Source organism: Alternaria rosae, assembly GCF_020736505.1.
Source record: "Alternaria rosae strain MPI-PUGE-AT-0040 chromosome Unknown BKA58scaffold_1, whole genome shotgun sequence".
NCBI lineage: Eukaryota > Fungi > Ascomycota > Dothideomycetes > Pleosporales > Pleosporaceae > Alternaria > Alternaria rosae.
Window position 1 is genome coordinate 3,476,641 of NW_025763570.1, and position 12,845 is coordinate 3,489,485.

Sequence of the window (12,845 nt, forward strand, 5' to 3'; positions counted from 1 at the left end):
CCATGCTGGTTGGGAAGCTCAAGGCGTCCGGTCTCCTGTCTCGCCCTTCAATTAGATTCTTGATAGTTCCCTCCCGGGCGTTCCCAATGTTGCGAGCTCGAACAAGTTCTGGCGGACATCCGCACGCGATGCAAGCGCGGTTGAACATCTGCTTTACGCTTTCGGTTGGAAGTGCACCAAGAAACAGGCACTTGATGTGCATGTCGATCAGTGAGTTAAATGTTTCCCACGGAACGTCAAGATAGCCCAGTTGCCGGAGTGCGTTGTATAAGTGGCACATGAGTAACAAGCTACAGTCATCGTTTCCAAACTCAAATCCGATCTCAGTTTACAGAAACTGCAAGTTAAGAGCTAGCTTTGCCAGTATAAGCGGATCATTCTTGCGCAGGAAGTGCGAGTCTTCCGGTAGCATGACATAATCCTCGCTATGTTGTAGACGCGCGCTGGCCGTGCCTGCAGGGTCGGGAATTGATCCGCATGCCATGATGACTTTCTATTTCCTCTCCATCTCGAGATCAAAACGCGGAAATCCGAGAGGGCAAGCGTGGTTGCAACCCAGTCCTATAATGACGCTGACTCGATGAGCTTGGCTCCTTGTACCATGTCACGATCATCTGTCATGTCGTCTTCGAGCTTGTATATCAGCTCGAGCGCCAGATCTGATAGAAGAGATGCAGTCTTTAAGTTTGCATCTTCCTCACATCCGTGAAAATACTGTTTCCATATACCAATTACCCACGATATGATTGAATCAGCTTCGTCCTTGAAACAGAGCCAACGCAGCCGTAACTCTTCTTTGGAATCGGTGGGTGGCTCATAGCGGGCTGGTGGTGTAGGCAACAGCGCGCCATCGGTTGTACTTTCGTCGGAAGGTACATCCAACGTGGCAGTCTCTGATGTATCATTGGGTAGTTCAATGTCCTGGAGAGCCTCAAACAGGTTGTTTAGAGTAAGCTCCTTGTCGTGCTGTGTTGTCGGATGCCCTACGAGGTTGTTTGGACTCGAACAACCTTTGTAATCATGTCGACTACTTGTCGAAGTATATCGAGAAAGTACACGTGGCCGGCGTTACCTTCGTGCTCGGGCTCTTCTTCAGCAAACCTGGCGGTGTGCTCCGCACGGCCTCGCACAGCCTCCTTGAAGGCATTCCATACAGATCTGGACTTGACAAGCTCTTGACCGAGATCTTCCAGATAACGGGCCTGGCGAAGTATCTCCTCAGTAGGCACTTGTATGATATTCCAGAGGCATTCTTCTTAGGTGAAGATGCTTGAACTTGCGGCTGCTCCATCTTCTTTGCTTCCTTTCGCGCTTTTCCTTTCAACCTGCCTGTCTTGGCCGAACTCGTTGAGGGCGTCGGCGACGGCGTGGCTAAAGGGTTAGAATTCTTATCGCTAGTGACTTGCATATTGCTACCTACAAGAACGTTGTGTTAGAGTACGGTAAATAGGTAGTGGCGGAAGACAATGGTAATACTCACCGTGCCCGCGAGCAGTCTCAATGAGCCAAGGGATGGCGACGTTAGTCTGCAACTTGATTCTGGCGTATCTGCCCATTGTATCAAAGACTTGATGTCGTTCACAGAATCGTTCTGGAGACACACCACTGGCTTTGATAACGGTGCGGGGTAGAGTTAGTCCTAAGCGCGCCGAATTCGAGATCAAAAACGGAAATATATATTTACGTGCACCCCTTGTCTCGTGGCTACCCAGATGTTTCGGAAACAGCGCACTGACTGTCCAGGCGTAAAGGTCCCGTGACGTCCGCCTCTAGAAGCGTTACCTTCTGCCTCGCTCCCTTTGCCTCCAAATGAACGCTAGATGATACACATTCACCACCCCAAGAAGTCGTAGTGATGGAAGCCAGGATCTGTAGCGGTCGAGGGATGATAATCGGGGAAGGCGACCTCCTTTTGAATATGACGGATCTCGGCTCTCGACTATACATTCTAACACAGTAAACAAGCGTGCTCAAGATTCGAGCATGGACCCGGAATAGTGTTGATGCTGATTATTGTAAGGGCCATTGCGCTTGATCACAATCAATTCATCCAGTACCCATGGCCTTCCTTTGCCTGACATTGTACGGAGACGAGGTACAGAAGCAATAGAAACCAAAATATCAGATGCTGAGGTCAACTCGGGCTGAGATGGGCGTAGCAGTAGTAGAAGCAAGGTAAGTCGAAGGACACGGTCTTCAGTGCACACATGGAGAGCAACAAGGGACCACGGCATCCGCTAGTGTGCTGGTGAAGGGACGAGAGAAGAGCAGCGATGCGGAGGGTAGACTGCTCTGATTGGCCCTGCGCACGTGCCATCTGAAGCTCCACCGCAAAGCATCGCGAGCTTCATGTGCATCTCCAACCACATAACGACACGCGCAAGCCACACGTTGCTCTTTCTCGCTCGCTCGCACAGTAAGCACCAAGCTCAAGTGCCGCCTATTGAATATATCTATCCGGGCCTCCAAATCCTTGCGACCCAAACCGGAAGCAAGTCGCAACCTTTTCCACAACTGGATACGATACCGCCAAACGTCACGCAAACACCCTTCGATCGCGCACAGAGAGAACTCGAAGAAAATAGCCTAGGCGAATTTCACGCAACGGCTTCATAAACCAACTTGCGACGTCCCGTCCGAACCCCCAACCCAGCAATTTCCTATACCACACCATCACAATGGCACTAAACGCCTACCTAAACAGTAAGTTTCCCCTCTACAGCTCCCTACCATGTCATCCCCCTAACAATTTCTAGAGCGCGTATCAGTCCTCACCCTCGATGGCCGCACCATGGTCGGGCTCCTCCACTCGTGCGACGGCAGTATGAACCTCGTCCTCCAAGAAGCCGTCGAGCGCATCATCCGACCGATAGAAGACGAAGAACCTAGTGAAGAAGTACCTCTGGGTCTATACATTATACGAGGTGATAGTGTGGCGGTGGTGGGCAGAGTGGATGAGGAGATTGACACGAAGATTGACTGGGGCAAGGTGCATGGTGAGGTGCTGGGCGGAACGAGACATACTTGAGTGAGCGAGAGAGCCAGCAACTCAGATACGGAAGAGGTGACATGTAAAAGCCCTACGGAAGGAGAGAAGGAAGATCATAGGGTACGCCCGGAACGAAAGATCTCCGCGGTTGGGGCGACATCAAGCGCCAGAGAAGAGACTGAGCGCACACCATATGACGGGCGCTATTTGGACCGGATAGAGACATACATGCATACACGGAGGAAACGATACCCACGAAAGCGCAAATACAACGCTGAGTATGTCATCTCAAATAAACATTCCATGCGCCTTTGCTGACCGTTCAGACTATGAAATGCAATTGTTTACACACGTCAATGTCGTAGAATCGACACTGAAGCATATCCTATGCTACTTGATAATGACGCCTTGCCATGCGCCATGCCCATGTGAAGTTCCTCCAACGCGACTACTTGTAGCTCAATACAACCGCCTTACTCACTGTATACTCCTTCCCACGCCCTGACCAATCCCCACAATATTCTTATGATCATTAGGGTTTGCAGCAGCTTCGTACAGCACAGAGACCGCCTCCTTGTTCAGCTTCATAAAGTCGCCCTTGAACGCCAGATAGCTTATTCGCGTCTCGTCCTCCTCGCCATTACTCCAGTTATCCTCGAAGAACAAGCTCAGACTACGTGTAGTGCCAAACTTTGCTCTCTTTACGGGTATCTCTTGCACTTCGCTCGTCTGACTGATCTCTAGTATCTGTGTGGGTTCCTTCTCGGCGGCCGTCTCGAAGTCGGGCGAGTCTTCGTTGACGAAAACTTTGAGGGTCTTTGGACAGTCGGGCCCGGGGCTTGTGCGCAGAATGATGGAGTGGAGGCGGACTTGGCCCGTGAAGGGGACCGTCATGAGGATTTGTTCGTCGGCGCTGCTCTTTAGCTCGGGTTCCGGGTCGAGGCGCTGCGCCCATGTCTTCTGGCAGATTGCGCGGCCGCTGTTGGATTCATCTTCGTTGAGCGTGACGAGCTTGGGGAAGTCGAGTTGCTCGTAGAGTATGTTTTGTAGCGCGGGCGTGATGTCGTCACTGTGGTCGTGCCCGTCGCCATGTGAGTGGTCGTGATGCTCGTCGTGACAGTGCGAGTGCGACATGTTTGCTGGGGATGTCGGGTGTGTTTGCTCGGTAAGGCTGATGGTGGTGGGGTGATGGCGGGGTAGCTTTGAGCTTCGTGCAGGGAGCTGGGGTAGGGCTTGTTGATGCAGGGTCAGAAGGTTCTGGTGGTTTGGAGATGGATGGCAGGAGGGACGGCGTAGTTGTAGGGCAAGGGCTATGACGCAACGCGCTCGGCATGTGAAGAGAAGGCGAGACTGGCGTAGACGGCAAACATGCAAGACGCCGCATCATTGCCCATGTTTCGCACACATGGTCACCATCTGCAGGAAGCCGTAGAACAAAGTCGCAGGGAGACTCTTGTACGTATGCATAGATGTAGCAAACATGCACCATGTCCAAGTGTTGTATGCCAGCAAAACACCCCAACGCCACGCTCTAATGCAATCTATGCGCCAATGCAATATCTCGTCACGCCAGCATGGGCTGCGATGCCTGCTCGGCAGCCCTTTCCCTCGCCCTTCTCGCAGCCCTGTCCTTGGCCATCTGCGCCTTCTCTTCGGGTGTGAACTGTGGTTGTGCAACAGGCGCGTCGGGCAGTGCAGGGACGGTGCCGTTGACTTCGGCTTCGAGAGCATCGAGCTCGTCTTCGACTTCGTCTTCGTCTTGGTTGGACATTTTGTTCGCAAGGAGTTCGCTGATTTCCTGTTGCGCATGTGTCAGCATCCATCTTGTGAGGCGAGGGGACGCGACGCACCTCTTGATAAGCCCGAGCCTCCTCGTTCTCGCCCAACAGCTTCTCCACATTCTCTATACCACCCATCTCCTTGTGTATCTCTTTGAGCACTGCAGTTCCCTGTTGCAGGCCGAACAAGACATCCTTCTGTACTAGGGCGAACTCGACATCACTCGTCAGGATCTCGAGCTGCGCTAGCTGTGCATCAGTCTTGGATAAGAGACCCTCTTGGTACTTCTTTCTCCTCAGTGCGAGTTTCGCCTTATTTGTATCGCCTTTAGCTAAGCACTCTTTAGCGATCTCCTTCTCGCGATCTGTGAGGACGGTGATGCGCTTTTGGTACTGTCGTAGCTTATCGCGCTGGTTCTTCATATCCAGGATCGCCCTGGCCCGTCAGCAGCGTCTAAATAGAGTGGCGATCACGACTCACTTATCCTGGGCTGAGATCTTGTTCGCGCTGGTTGAGTTGCCCATATTGCTACGTAATCCATGAGTGATGAGAGTTGCGCATGCGACATGACCCTGTGCCTTGATTGACGTATGCGGGCTAGAGCTAAGCTAGGCTCGGCGCGCTATGCTTGCTTATCGATAGCCGCCGCGAACTTTTTTGGTGATGCGACAATCACGCGCAACATTACCGTCGCATACCATATCACTGCCATAGTCCCTTGTTGCAGTCCATTCATCGATGAACCAGTACCAAGCTTCACTGGCTGCACAGAATCCACGGTCTCTAGAGCCTTATTGATTGTCGGTTGCTTGAAAAGACCCAGTATTCCAATACGCCTGGCGAATACATAGACGTCTGTACTCATCTTTTGACTCGAATCCTACCACCGTAGTCGCCATGGTCTCAAAAGGTCGGCCCTCGCTCCAGGCAGGCCTCGATAAGGAGGTGTATCAAGTAGTCCGTAAATACCTGGACGAAAAGAACGAATCCGCGCTGAAGCTCCGGTTATCTACGGTATACGACTACATACAGCGATCAAACTCCAGCTTGAAGAGGCGGCCCAAAAAGCAAATCGAGGACTCCATTGACCGCGTGATCGATGTTATCCGCGAAGACGAAGAATCCGACGACGAAGACGAAATGGCCGAACTTGAAGGAGACTTCACCATGGACGAGCCAAAAGAGAAGAAAGATCGATCAAGCGATTGGATGAACAAGCAAATTGTCAATCAATGGGCGATTCCACCTGCTGCAAATGGGGAAAAGAGCGAGAAGAGCAAGAAGCGGGATAGTGGAAAGTCGAAGGAAGAGAGGGAGGCTAAGAGACAGAAGAAGGCAGGGGCTCAGGAGAATAAGATCGATACTGCGGCTCCCACAGGCGTTACATTAGAAGATATAGGGGGTGTGGAGAAGGTCATGACGCAGCTCAAAGAGCACTTGGTACTCCCGCTTCTCTGCCCACAAGAATACGCCAACCGCAAAATTCCCATACCACGCGGTATACTCCTCCATGGACCCCCTGGATGCGGTAAGACAGTTATAAGTCGAGCCTTTGCTGCTGAGATTGGTGTACCCTTTATTGAGATCCTGGGCCCATCCGTTGTTTCAGGCATGTCTGGAGAATCCGAGAAGCAGGTACGGGAACACTTCGAGAAGGCCAAGGAGGTTGCACCATGTCTGATCTTCATCGACGAGATTGACGTCATTGCACCCAAGCGCGACAGTGCACAGAGCCAAATGGAGAAGAGAATAGTTGCTCAGCTTCTCATATCTATGGACAGTCTTGCTATGGAAGGCAATAATGGCAAGCCTGTTATTGTACTCGCCGCTACCAACCGCCCTGACAGTCTTGATCCAGCCCTACGCCGAGGAGGTCGATTTGATACCGAAATCAACATGGGTGTACCCAACGAGCTTATGCGACGGTCTATACTCCAGGCTTTAACGCGCGAACCAAAGCTCGCGGAGAATGTCGACTTCGGTGTATTGGCGAAACGGACAGCCGGATTTGTCGGCGCCGATTTGAAGGATCTTGTTAGCAAAGCAGGTACATGGTCTATGGATCAGTATCGAAGAGCACTTGAGAAGCAGGCAGCAGACGCAGAGACTACAATGGACATTGACGGCGGCCTTTCGCTCAACGCGGACAACCGGGTGTACCAATCGATTCGTCGACTGATCACCCGCGTGAAAGATACGGAAGCTCCACGGCCGGAGGGGTTCGAAGACACTGTAATCTCGATGGAAGCTTTTGAAGCCGTACTTCCTACTATCACCCCATCGTCAAAGCGAGAAGGCTTTGCCACTGTGCCGGACACTACATGGCGAGACGTTGGAGCGCTGGCGGGTGTTCGCGAAGAGCTCGAGATGGCTATTTGCGAGCCTATCAAAGATCCTGCAAAGTTCGCCAAATTTGGTATCTCAGCTCCTACGGGTGTACTACTATGGGGACCACCTGGTTGTGGTAAGACGCTTCTAGCCAAGGCGGTGGCTGCGGAATCCAAAGCAAACTTCATCAGCGTTAAGGGGCCTGAGCTTCTGAACAAGGTACGTCACCAAGAGCTTTTTCTTAGCATCTTCCACCTCAACAAGATGCTTTCATGGGATCATTCCATGCTAACAATCCTCAGTACGTTGGAGAGTCAGAAAGGGCCCTGCGCCAGGTGTTCATGCGCGCCCGATCCTCTGTACCGTGTGTCATCTTCTTTGACGAGCTTGACGCTCTAGTCCCGAAACGCTCCACCGAGCTTCACGAAGCCTCCGCACGCGTTGTGAACACACTTCTCACCGAGCTCGACGGCCTGTCCATGCGCGAAGGCATCTACCTCATCGCTGCTACGAACCGGCCCGAGATGATAGACGAGGCCATGCTCCGACCCGGACGCTTGGAGACCCTACTCTACGTCGAACTGCCCAAACCAGAGGAGCGTGTGGATATTCTGAAAGCGCTCATCCGCCAACGCGGCGTCTTGAGCGACGAGCTCGCCGAGATCGGCCGCCAAGACGTCTGCAACAACTTTTCGGGTGCTGATTTGGAGAGTTTGTTGCGTAAAGCCGGACAACACGCACTGCGAAGGCGCAGCGAGGTCGTCGAAGAGCTGGATTTCGTCGAGGCGGCGAAGACGGTCAGGCCGAGTGTAGGTGATGTGAAGAAATATGAGAAGCTGCGGGAGAGATTTGAGACAAAGCTTTGGTAGAGCCTGGAGGTACTCACTGTAGTCTTTGTCGACTTTCGAATAATCATGTACCCATGTATTCCTCTGGGTACCTCATGCCAGCTACGCATCCATCATCTGAAACCCCAATACCCCGCCGTTGTACCCTTCTCTTGACTTGAATTTGTTCCTGAACCAACCTTTCAACCCGCGTTCCCCTACTTCCTCGCCCTGCTGCTCTTTGCCCTGACTCTCCTTGCTATCGCCGCTAGTCCGCCAGTCCCCCTTCGTCGGCACGCCAGGGCTCAACGGCTCATCACTGGCGACAATACTGACCTCGCTCCCCTTACTATCCCTGTCCCTTTTCCCACCCAATAATCCCGTCGCACCACTAAACGTCGCAAAAGTCGGCGACCTCTCCATAAACGTCGGAGAAAACGGCGGCGACCACATCGTCTTCCCGTTCTCTTCACCATCGCTCAAGAAACTAGACACGGTAGGCGATCTCTCCGGGAACTTCGAGGCTGTTGGTGATGTTGCTGCGCTCCACCCAGTGACTTCGGTCAACTTGCATTCGAAACAAGCGCTGTTATCGGAGGACTCTTTGTAGCGCATTTTGTATCTTCGGCAGGAGCGGCCAGTGGCGGGTTGACGTTCACGGGGTGTGAGTATGGCGCAGTAGTCCCAGCGAAGTGGGGAGGCGTGGGCGCAGCGGCGGTAGCGGGTATGGACTTCGATACACATGTTGACTGGCTTGTTGTTGAGAATTTTGTTATCTGGATTGGATTCTCGCAGAATAGTAGCGCGAACTATTCTAGAGTTCTCAAGAGCGGAGGCTGGCCGGTGACAAAATACGTGATTATTATGATGAAGAATGGGTTAGCGCTACAGAAAGATGAGAAAGGCTGCATCATCAGGTTAAATTAGTAAGAAGGTAGCACGTGAGAGGCTTGATTGATGTTTTCCCCCTGTGGGAGTGATTGCGAGGTGGAATTGTGAAGAGGTGCTTGGTGAGCAAGATCATCGTGAAAGTGCTTCCATACTCTTTCGACCTCATGCGCACGAAACGTGCTCTTTCGTTCGCATGTAAAAAGCAACTTCATGACCATCCGCTCGTACATGGAAGTCTCGAGGTAGTAGGTAGCAAGCGTTATGGAATTGGTTCCCTTCAAGATGATAGTAGAGTGATCAATTCGGAAGTAACAGGCTCGATCTATGGAGTATCGGCCCTCTCTTTGGCGTTAACATCGCTGGCACTTTTTCTCTTGATGCCGCGGAGAGGAACTGACCCTCTATCTACTCTTTCCGGCAACTCTGAATGATGTCGAAGACTGCGGATTTACCGCCGAGCCAATGTTCTTTCGAGCCGCGAGTCCTGCTTCCACGGAGAAAGATGGCTCCACTATATGCCTTCTTCGAGTAACCTCAAGGCACAGCCGTCGAAGACTGCGGTCGTAGCACCGAGCCAATACGATTCCATACCGCAGTGAGAAGTAGCGAGACTTACGAAATACGCAACGAAATGTCTGTTTCGAGTAAGTAAGCATAATATCTGTCGAAAACTGCCCAGGTGCGGACGTATGGCCGAACCAATGCTTTGCCGTTGTCTCGAGTTCATCACTACGCACCGCGGAAGTAAGTACCGTACTGCCCTTGTCAAGGAACCTGAATCGGTGATGAGACGAAATTGCGCGGTTGTTTCCCGAAGCAGCTTACTTGTTCTGGAACGTGCTAGGCAGCAGCGCCGTTGGTAGCGGATGGCAAAACCGGCGAACGAGACGCGACCTTCACTTTGACTGCCTGGACAGGGAGTCTGAATCGAGATCTTAGGCTGTTAGGGAATGCGAAGCGAAGCTGCGGGAACACTAATGCTGGTGTCCGACTAGCGCAGAGACCTCAAGGCTCCGCGGAGTGTCCAGCCAAAGCGCCTCTGGATCTTCTTGGACACCAGACTGTGCAGGCCACGCAGCGTATTGGAATTGTCTATGGGACCTTGATGTATCTACTAGTCCACCTGAAAGAGATAGCTCGGCCAGCTCTAACATATAACTGTAGCCCGGCTTTGGGAGCTTTCGGGCGAATAGAGTCAGTGGTGGAAGCATCGTCGGCAAAATTCACCGAGCCTTGATGTGACAGGTTTTCAGATCACGATGCGCTGCAGCTTTGAAAGTACGTCGGTAATCATGTTCACTTTTGCATCACATATACATTAGAACCTCCCATTTCGACACTAGGTACTCATTCAAAGTTCAGAAAGCTAGGGTATACTATTTAGGCCACATATGTTAGCTAGCTGTATTCCCGTGATGTAGGACTCGCTTCAAACTTATATAGTCATCGTCTATTCTCACATCGCTTCCAAAAGTGGAAGCTTCAACGTGTTTGAAGCAGGTGGCGCAAACGGAGAAAAGCGCCGAACTAGTGGCTACTGTTGATGCGCAAGTCCGTTTTCTCGTGAGCAAGTGGTAGTGCGCTTTTCGATGGTGCCTGCTATATGGAAGTACGGAATGTGTCTTAATTCCGGGCTACATATAGACGATGAAGGAGCGTGCCGCCGAGCGAATCAGAACGTACAAGAATCAGTGGATCACTGCAAGTTTGACCTCGGCATTGCATTTCTTGCATGATCGCAGAACTTAGCATGCACAAGTTCGTTGCTAGAAATAGTTTGCGTGGGGCGTGTGTATGCATACAGGAGCTGCAGAACATCAAGGCCGGCGCGGCAAGCCCATCATCTGATTCTCGTACGATTGTTGACAGCTCGGAGGGACTAGCGCTCATCGTGATCCCTTTTTTCGCGGTCTAAAGAAAGGAGTCGAGATATGAATTCATACCTAGGTACTTACACATCATTATACGCTAATGAAAAGCCGCGGGAGGGGCCGGACCATATTGAGCCTGGTGCTGGAGCGATGGTAAAGGTTGCGCAAGTGCTAAACTACAAAATCTAACGACGTCTTCGTTACATATACCGCTTCTCCTCACTCCGACTCCTTCGACAGACGCCCTGCAGTTCAATACCGATAATCAAATCCTCCCTCTCGTTCGAGCGTTCCCAAGCCCCTCGGCCCCTCAGCGTTCATGACGCTCTCTGGATGACCCATGATAATAGCCTGTCTAGCCCCAAACGACCCGCCATCGTTGTCATCGTCCACAGGTACGGTCAAATCGCCCTCCCTTTCTCCTCCACCTTCTCCCTCCCACTTCAAGAACTTCTCAAACGCGGCGGTCCCACGTATGCTACCGGTCTTGTCGTATCGCTGAATCATATTGCGCATGTGGCCAATCTCGCGTGCGCAATCTTTGCAGACCACCATATCTCTACTAACATGCGTGCGCTTGATTGGGTTTACGCATTTTACTGCTACGAGCTGATGATCTGGCAAGGTGCTGTAATCCAACGCCATGGTATAGTTGTAGGACCCTGAGCTCGAGTCTGAAGTTCGGGGCGTTGTCGCGCCTGAGGGGCCAGAAACGGCGCGACGCGAGTTCGTCGACGCATTAGTAGAAGACCGCGAAAGCTGTCCGCTCAACGAGAAGAAGCGTCGTGTGGATGAACTGCGCTTCGGTGGTGATGCATAGTTCGCTGTGGGCGAAGTGATTGGTGGGGAGTTGGGCCCGCGGAGGGCGTTCAAATTTTGGATCGCCGTGTCGCACAGCGTCCACGGATGCGTATGCGATTCGCCAATATGGCCGCAACTACATACAAAGTTGTCAGAGAGGCTGCTTTCCACAAGAACTGCTTTCTCATAAAGGCACCGCGAAACACAAGGACTTACCCATTATGTTGAGAATAGTTGTGATAACACATGGCAAACTTCGCGATCGTACAGAGGTATGACGTAGTAGCCCAGTATCGAGCTTAAGTGGTGCTGTGGATTGAGGTATGCAGGGGTCCGTGGGGTCGTTCAACAGGATGCAGCCAGACCCTGAGTTATAGATCGCGAAACTTTTTTGATGAGTGAATGGACTTGCACATGACAGTTGTATTATGCGTAGATAGGTCTCCAACTGTCAACTATGACTTATCGCATGCTGTCAATCCGGTCTTGTATCCTGCCATGGTGCCTTGTTTACTGAGTGGAGCGGTGAAGTGATTTGCACAAGGGTCGAGTTGGTCACGTGCCGTCGACGTGGCAGTCTGTGGCAAGACGTGATGCTCTGTGTCTCAGATTATAGGCGCTGGCCATCCCTGGATGCGCAATTTTCTAGCTTTGATACGCCAGGAGAAAGACCCAGCTGTGTACCGCTCGGTCATTGCAAGCGGCTCTACACTTACGGTGCGGATAGCAAAGTAACTCGAGCGATGAATGTTACAGCGCTTCATTGTGTATCGTTTTTCTTTTCGCTCAGTATAGGAATTCATACCAAACTTGGGATGACCATCCGACAGCCCTTGCGCTTCGTATTCAATGTGGAAGGCCAGACTGCGATGATGTCATACTCTCGGAGATCTGCTCCTGGTTCGCATCGCTGCGTGGTGTAGGCGTCGAAAAATCTTGCGTTGTTATCACAGTATTCGGCCCTACGTAAAACAGTGGCATGGGATCTCACAGGGTGGTGTTGTGAAGGAGTGGTGCAGCAGAGTCAATGTGCGAGCGATGATTAGCGCGAGCGCGAAGCGCTGGTCCCTCTTGCTAATGGATGGACGTGTCTGTTCGCGTCTCCTGCGACCAACACATTCAACACCACTATTCATCCCACCATCAGGCCACGTACCACCGCGAACATCGTCTTAAGGCAGAGTCTAGGAGCGCGTGGTTGGGTACGCTCGAAAGTCTATACTTGATCTCACTGACGCGTCGTCGCGGGGTAATCCCAAGGTCGCGGACGCACCTCCTGAGTCCCTCCGGGAATTCGCCATTCCAATCCGCAATCCCGTTCCGACCTCTCATGTGCTACATTGAAGAATCGGAGAAAGA

At 52.0% G+C, this 12,845-nt stretch overlaps 7 protein-coding genes across 7 annotated transcripts; 2 read left to right on the top strand and 5 right to left on the bottom strand.

Moving 5' to 3' along the window:
• Positions 1 to 561: 561 nt before the first annotated feature.
• BKA58DRAFT_434373 (uncharacterized protein) lies at positions 562 to 1,556 on the bottom strand (the record flags this gene model as incomplete). Its single annotated transcript, XM_046173262.1, has 3 exons — positions 562 to 983; positions 1,057 to 1,416; positions 1,481 to 1,556. 3 exons carry the CDS (start codon positions 1,554 to 1,556, stop codon positions 562 to 564), a joined length of 858 nt encoding a protein of 285 aa, XP_046031498.1.
• Positions 1,557 to 2,678: 1,122 nt separating this feature from the next.
• On the top strand, positions 2,679 to 3,028 carry BKA58DRAFT_434374 (uncharacterized protein; the record flags this gene model as incomplete). Its single annotated transcript, XM_046173263.1, has 2 exons — positions 2,679 to 2,703; positions 2,757 to 3,028. The coding sequence occupies 2 exons, from the start codon at positions 2,679 to 2,681 to the stop codon at positions 3,026 to 3,028; spliced, it is 297 nt and encodes a 98-aa protein (XP_046031499.1).
• A 253-nt stretch (positions 3,029 to 3,281) lies between these two features.
• BKA58DRAFT_22199 (PITH domain-containing protein) lies at positions 3,282 to 4,338 on the bottom strand. The gene has a single exon (XM_046166267.1). It carries the CDS (start codon positions 4,121 to 4,123, stop codon positions 3,467 to 3,469), a length of 657 nt encoding a protein of 218 aa, XP_046031500.1. The 5' UTR covers positions 4,124 to 4,338; the 3' UTR covers positions 3,282 to 3,466.
• Positions 4,248 to 5,292, bottom strand: BKA58DRAFT_447251 (Snf7-domain-containing protein; the record flags this gene model as incomplete). The annotated part of the gene is made up of 3 exons (XM_046174226.1): positions 4,248 to 4,787; positions 4,840 to 5,203; positions 5,249 to 5,292. The coding sequence occupies 3 exons, from the start codon at positions 5,290 to 5,292 to the stop codon at positions 4,554 to 4,556; spliced, it is 642 nt and encodes a 213-aa protein (XP_046031501.1). The 3' UTR covers positions 4,248 to 4,553.
• Positions 5,293 to 5,396: 104 nt separating this feature from the next.
• Positions 5,397 to 8,120, top strand: BKA58DRAFT_373608 (ribosome biogenesis ATPase RIX7). Its single transcript, XM_046169240.1, has 2 exons — positions 5,397 to 7,315; positions 7,399 to 8,120. Exons 1-2 carry the CDS (start codon positions 5,666 to 5,668, stop codon positions 7,963 to 7,965), a joined length of 2,217 nt encoding a protein of 738 aa, XP_046031502.1. The 5' UTR covers positions 5,397 to 5,665; the 3' UTR covers positions 7,966 to 8,120.
• On the bottom strand, positions 7,772 to 8,823 carry BKA58DRAFT_22229 (uncharacterized protein). The gene has a single exon (XM_046166273.1). The coding sequence runs from the start codon at positions 8,665 to 8,667 to the stop codon at positions 8,047 to 8,049; it is 621 nt and encodes a 206-aa protein (XP_046031503.1). The 5' UTR covers positions 8,668 to 8,823; the 3' UTR covers positions 7,772 to 8,046.
• A 2,010-nt stretch (positions 8,824 to 10,833) lies between these two features.
• BKA58DRAFT_22262 (uncharacterized protein) lies at positions 10,834 to 11,906 on the bottom strand. The gene is made up of 2 exons (XM_046166280.1): positions 11,703 to 11,906; positions 10,834 to 11,622 (listed from the first exon to the last, which is right to left on the bottom strand). Exons 1-2 carry the CDS (start codon positions 11,732 to 11,734, stop codon positions 10,938 to 10,940), a joined length of 717 nt encoding a protein of 238 aa, XP_046031504.1. The 5' UTR covers positions 11,735 to 11,906; the 3' UTR covers positions 10,834 to 10,937.
• Positions 11,907 to 12,845: the final 939 nt, after the last annotated feature.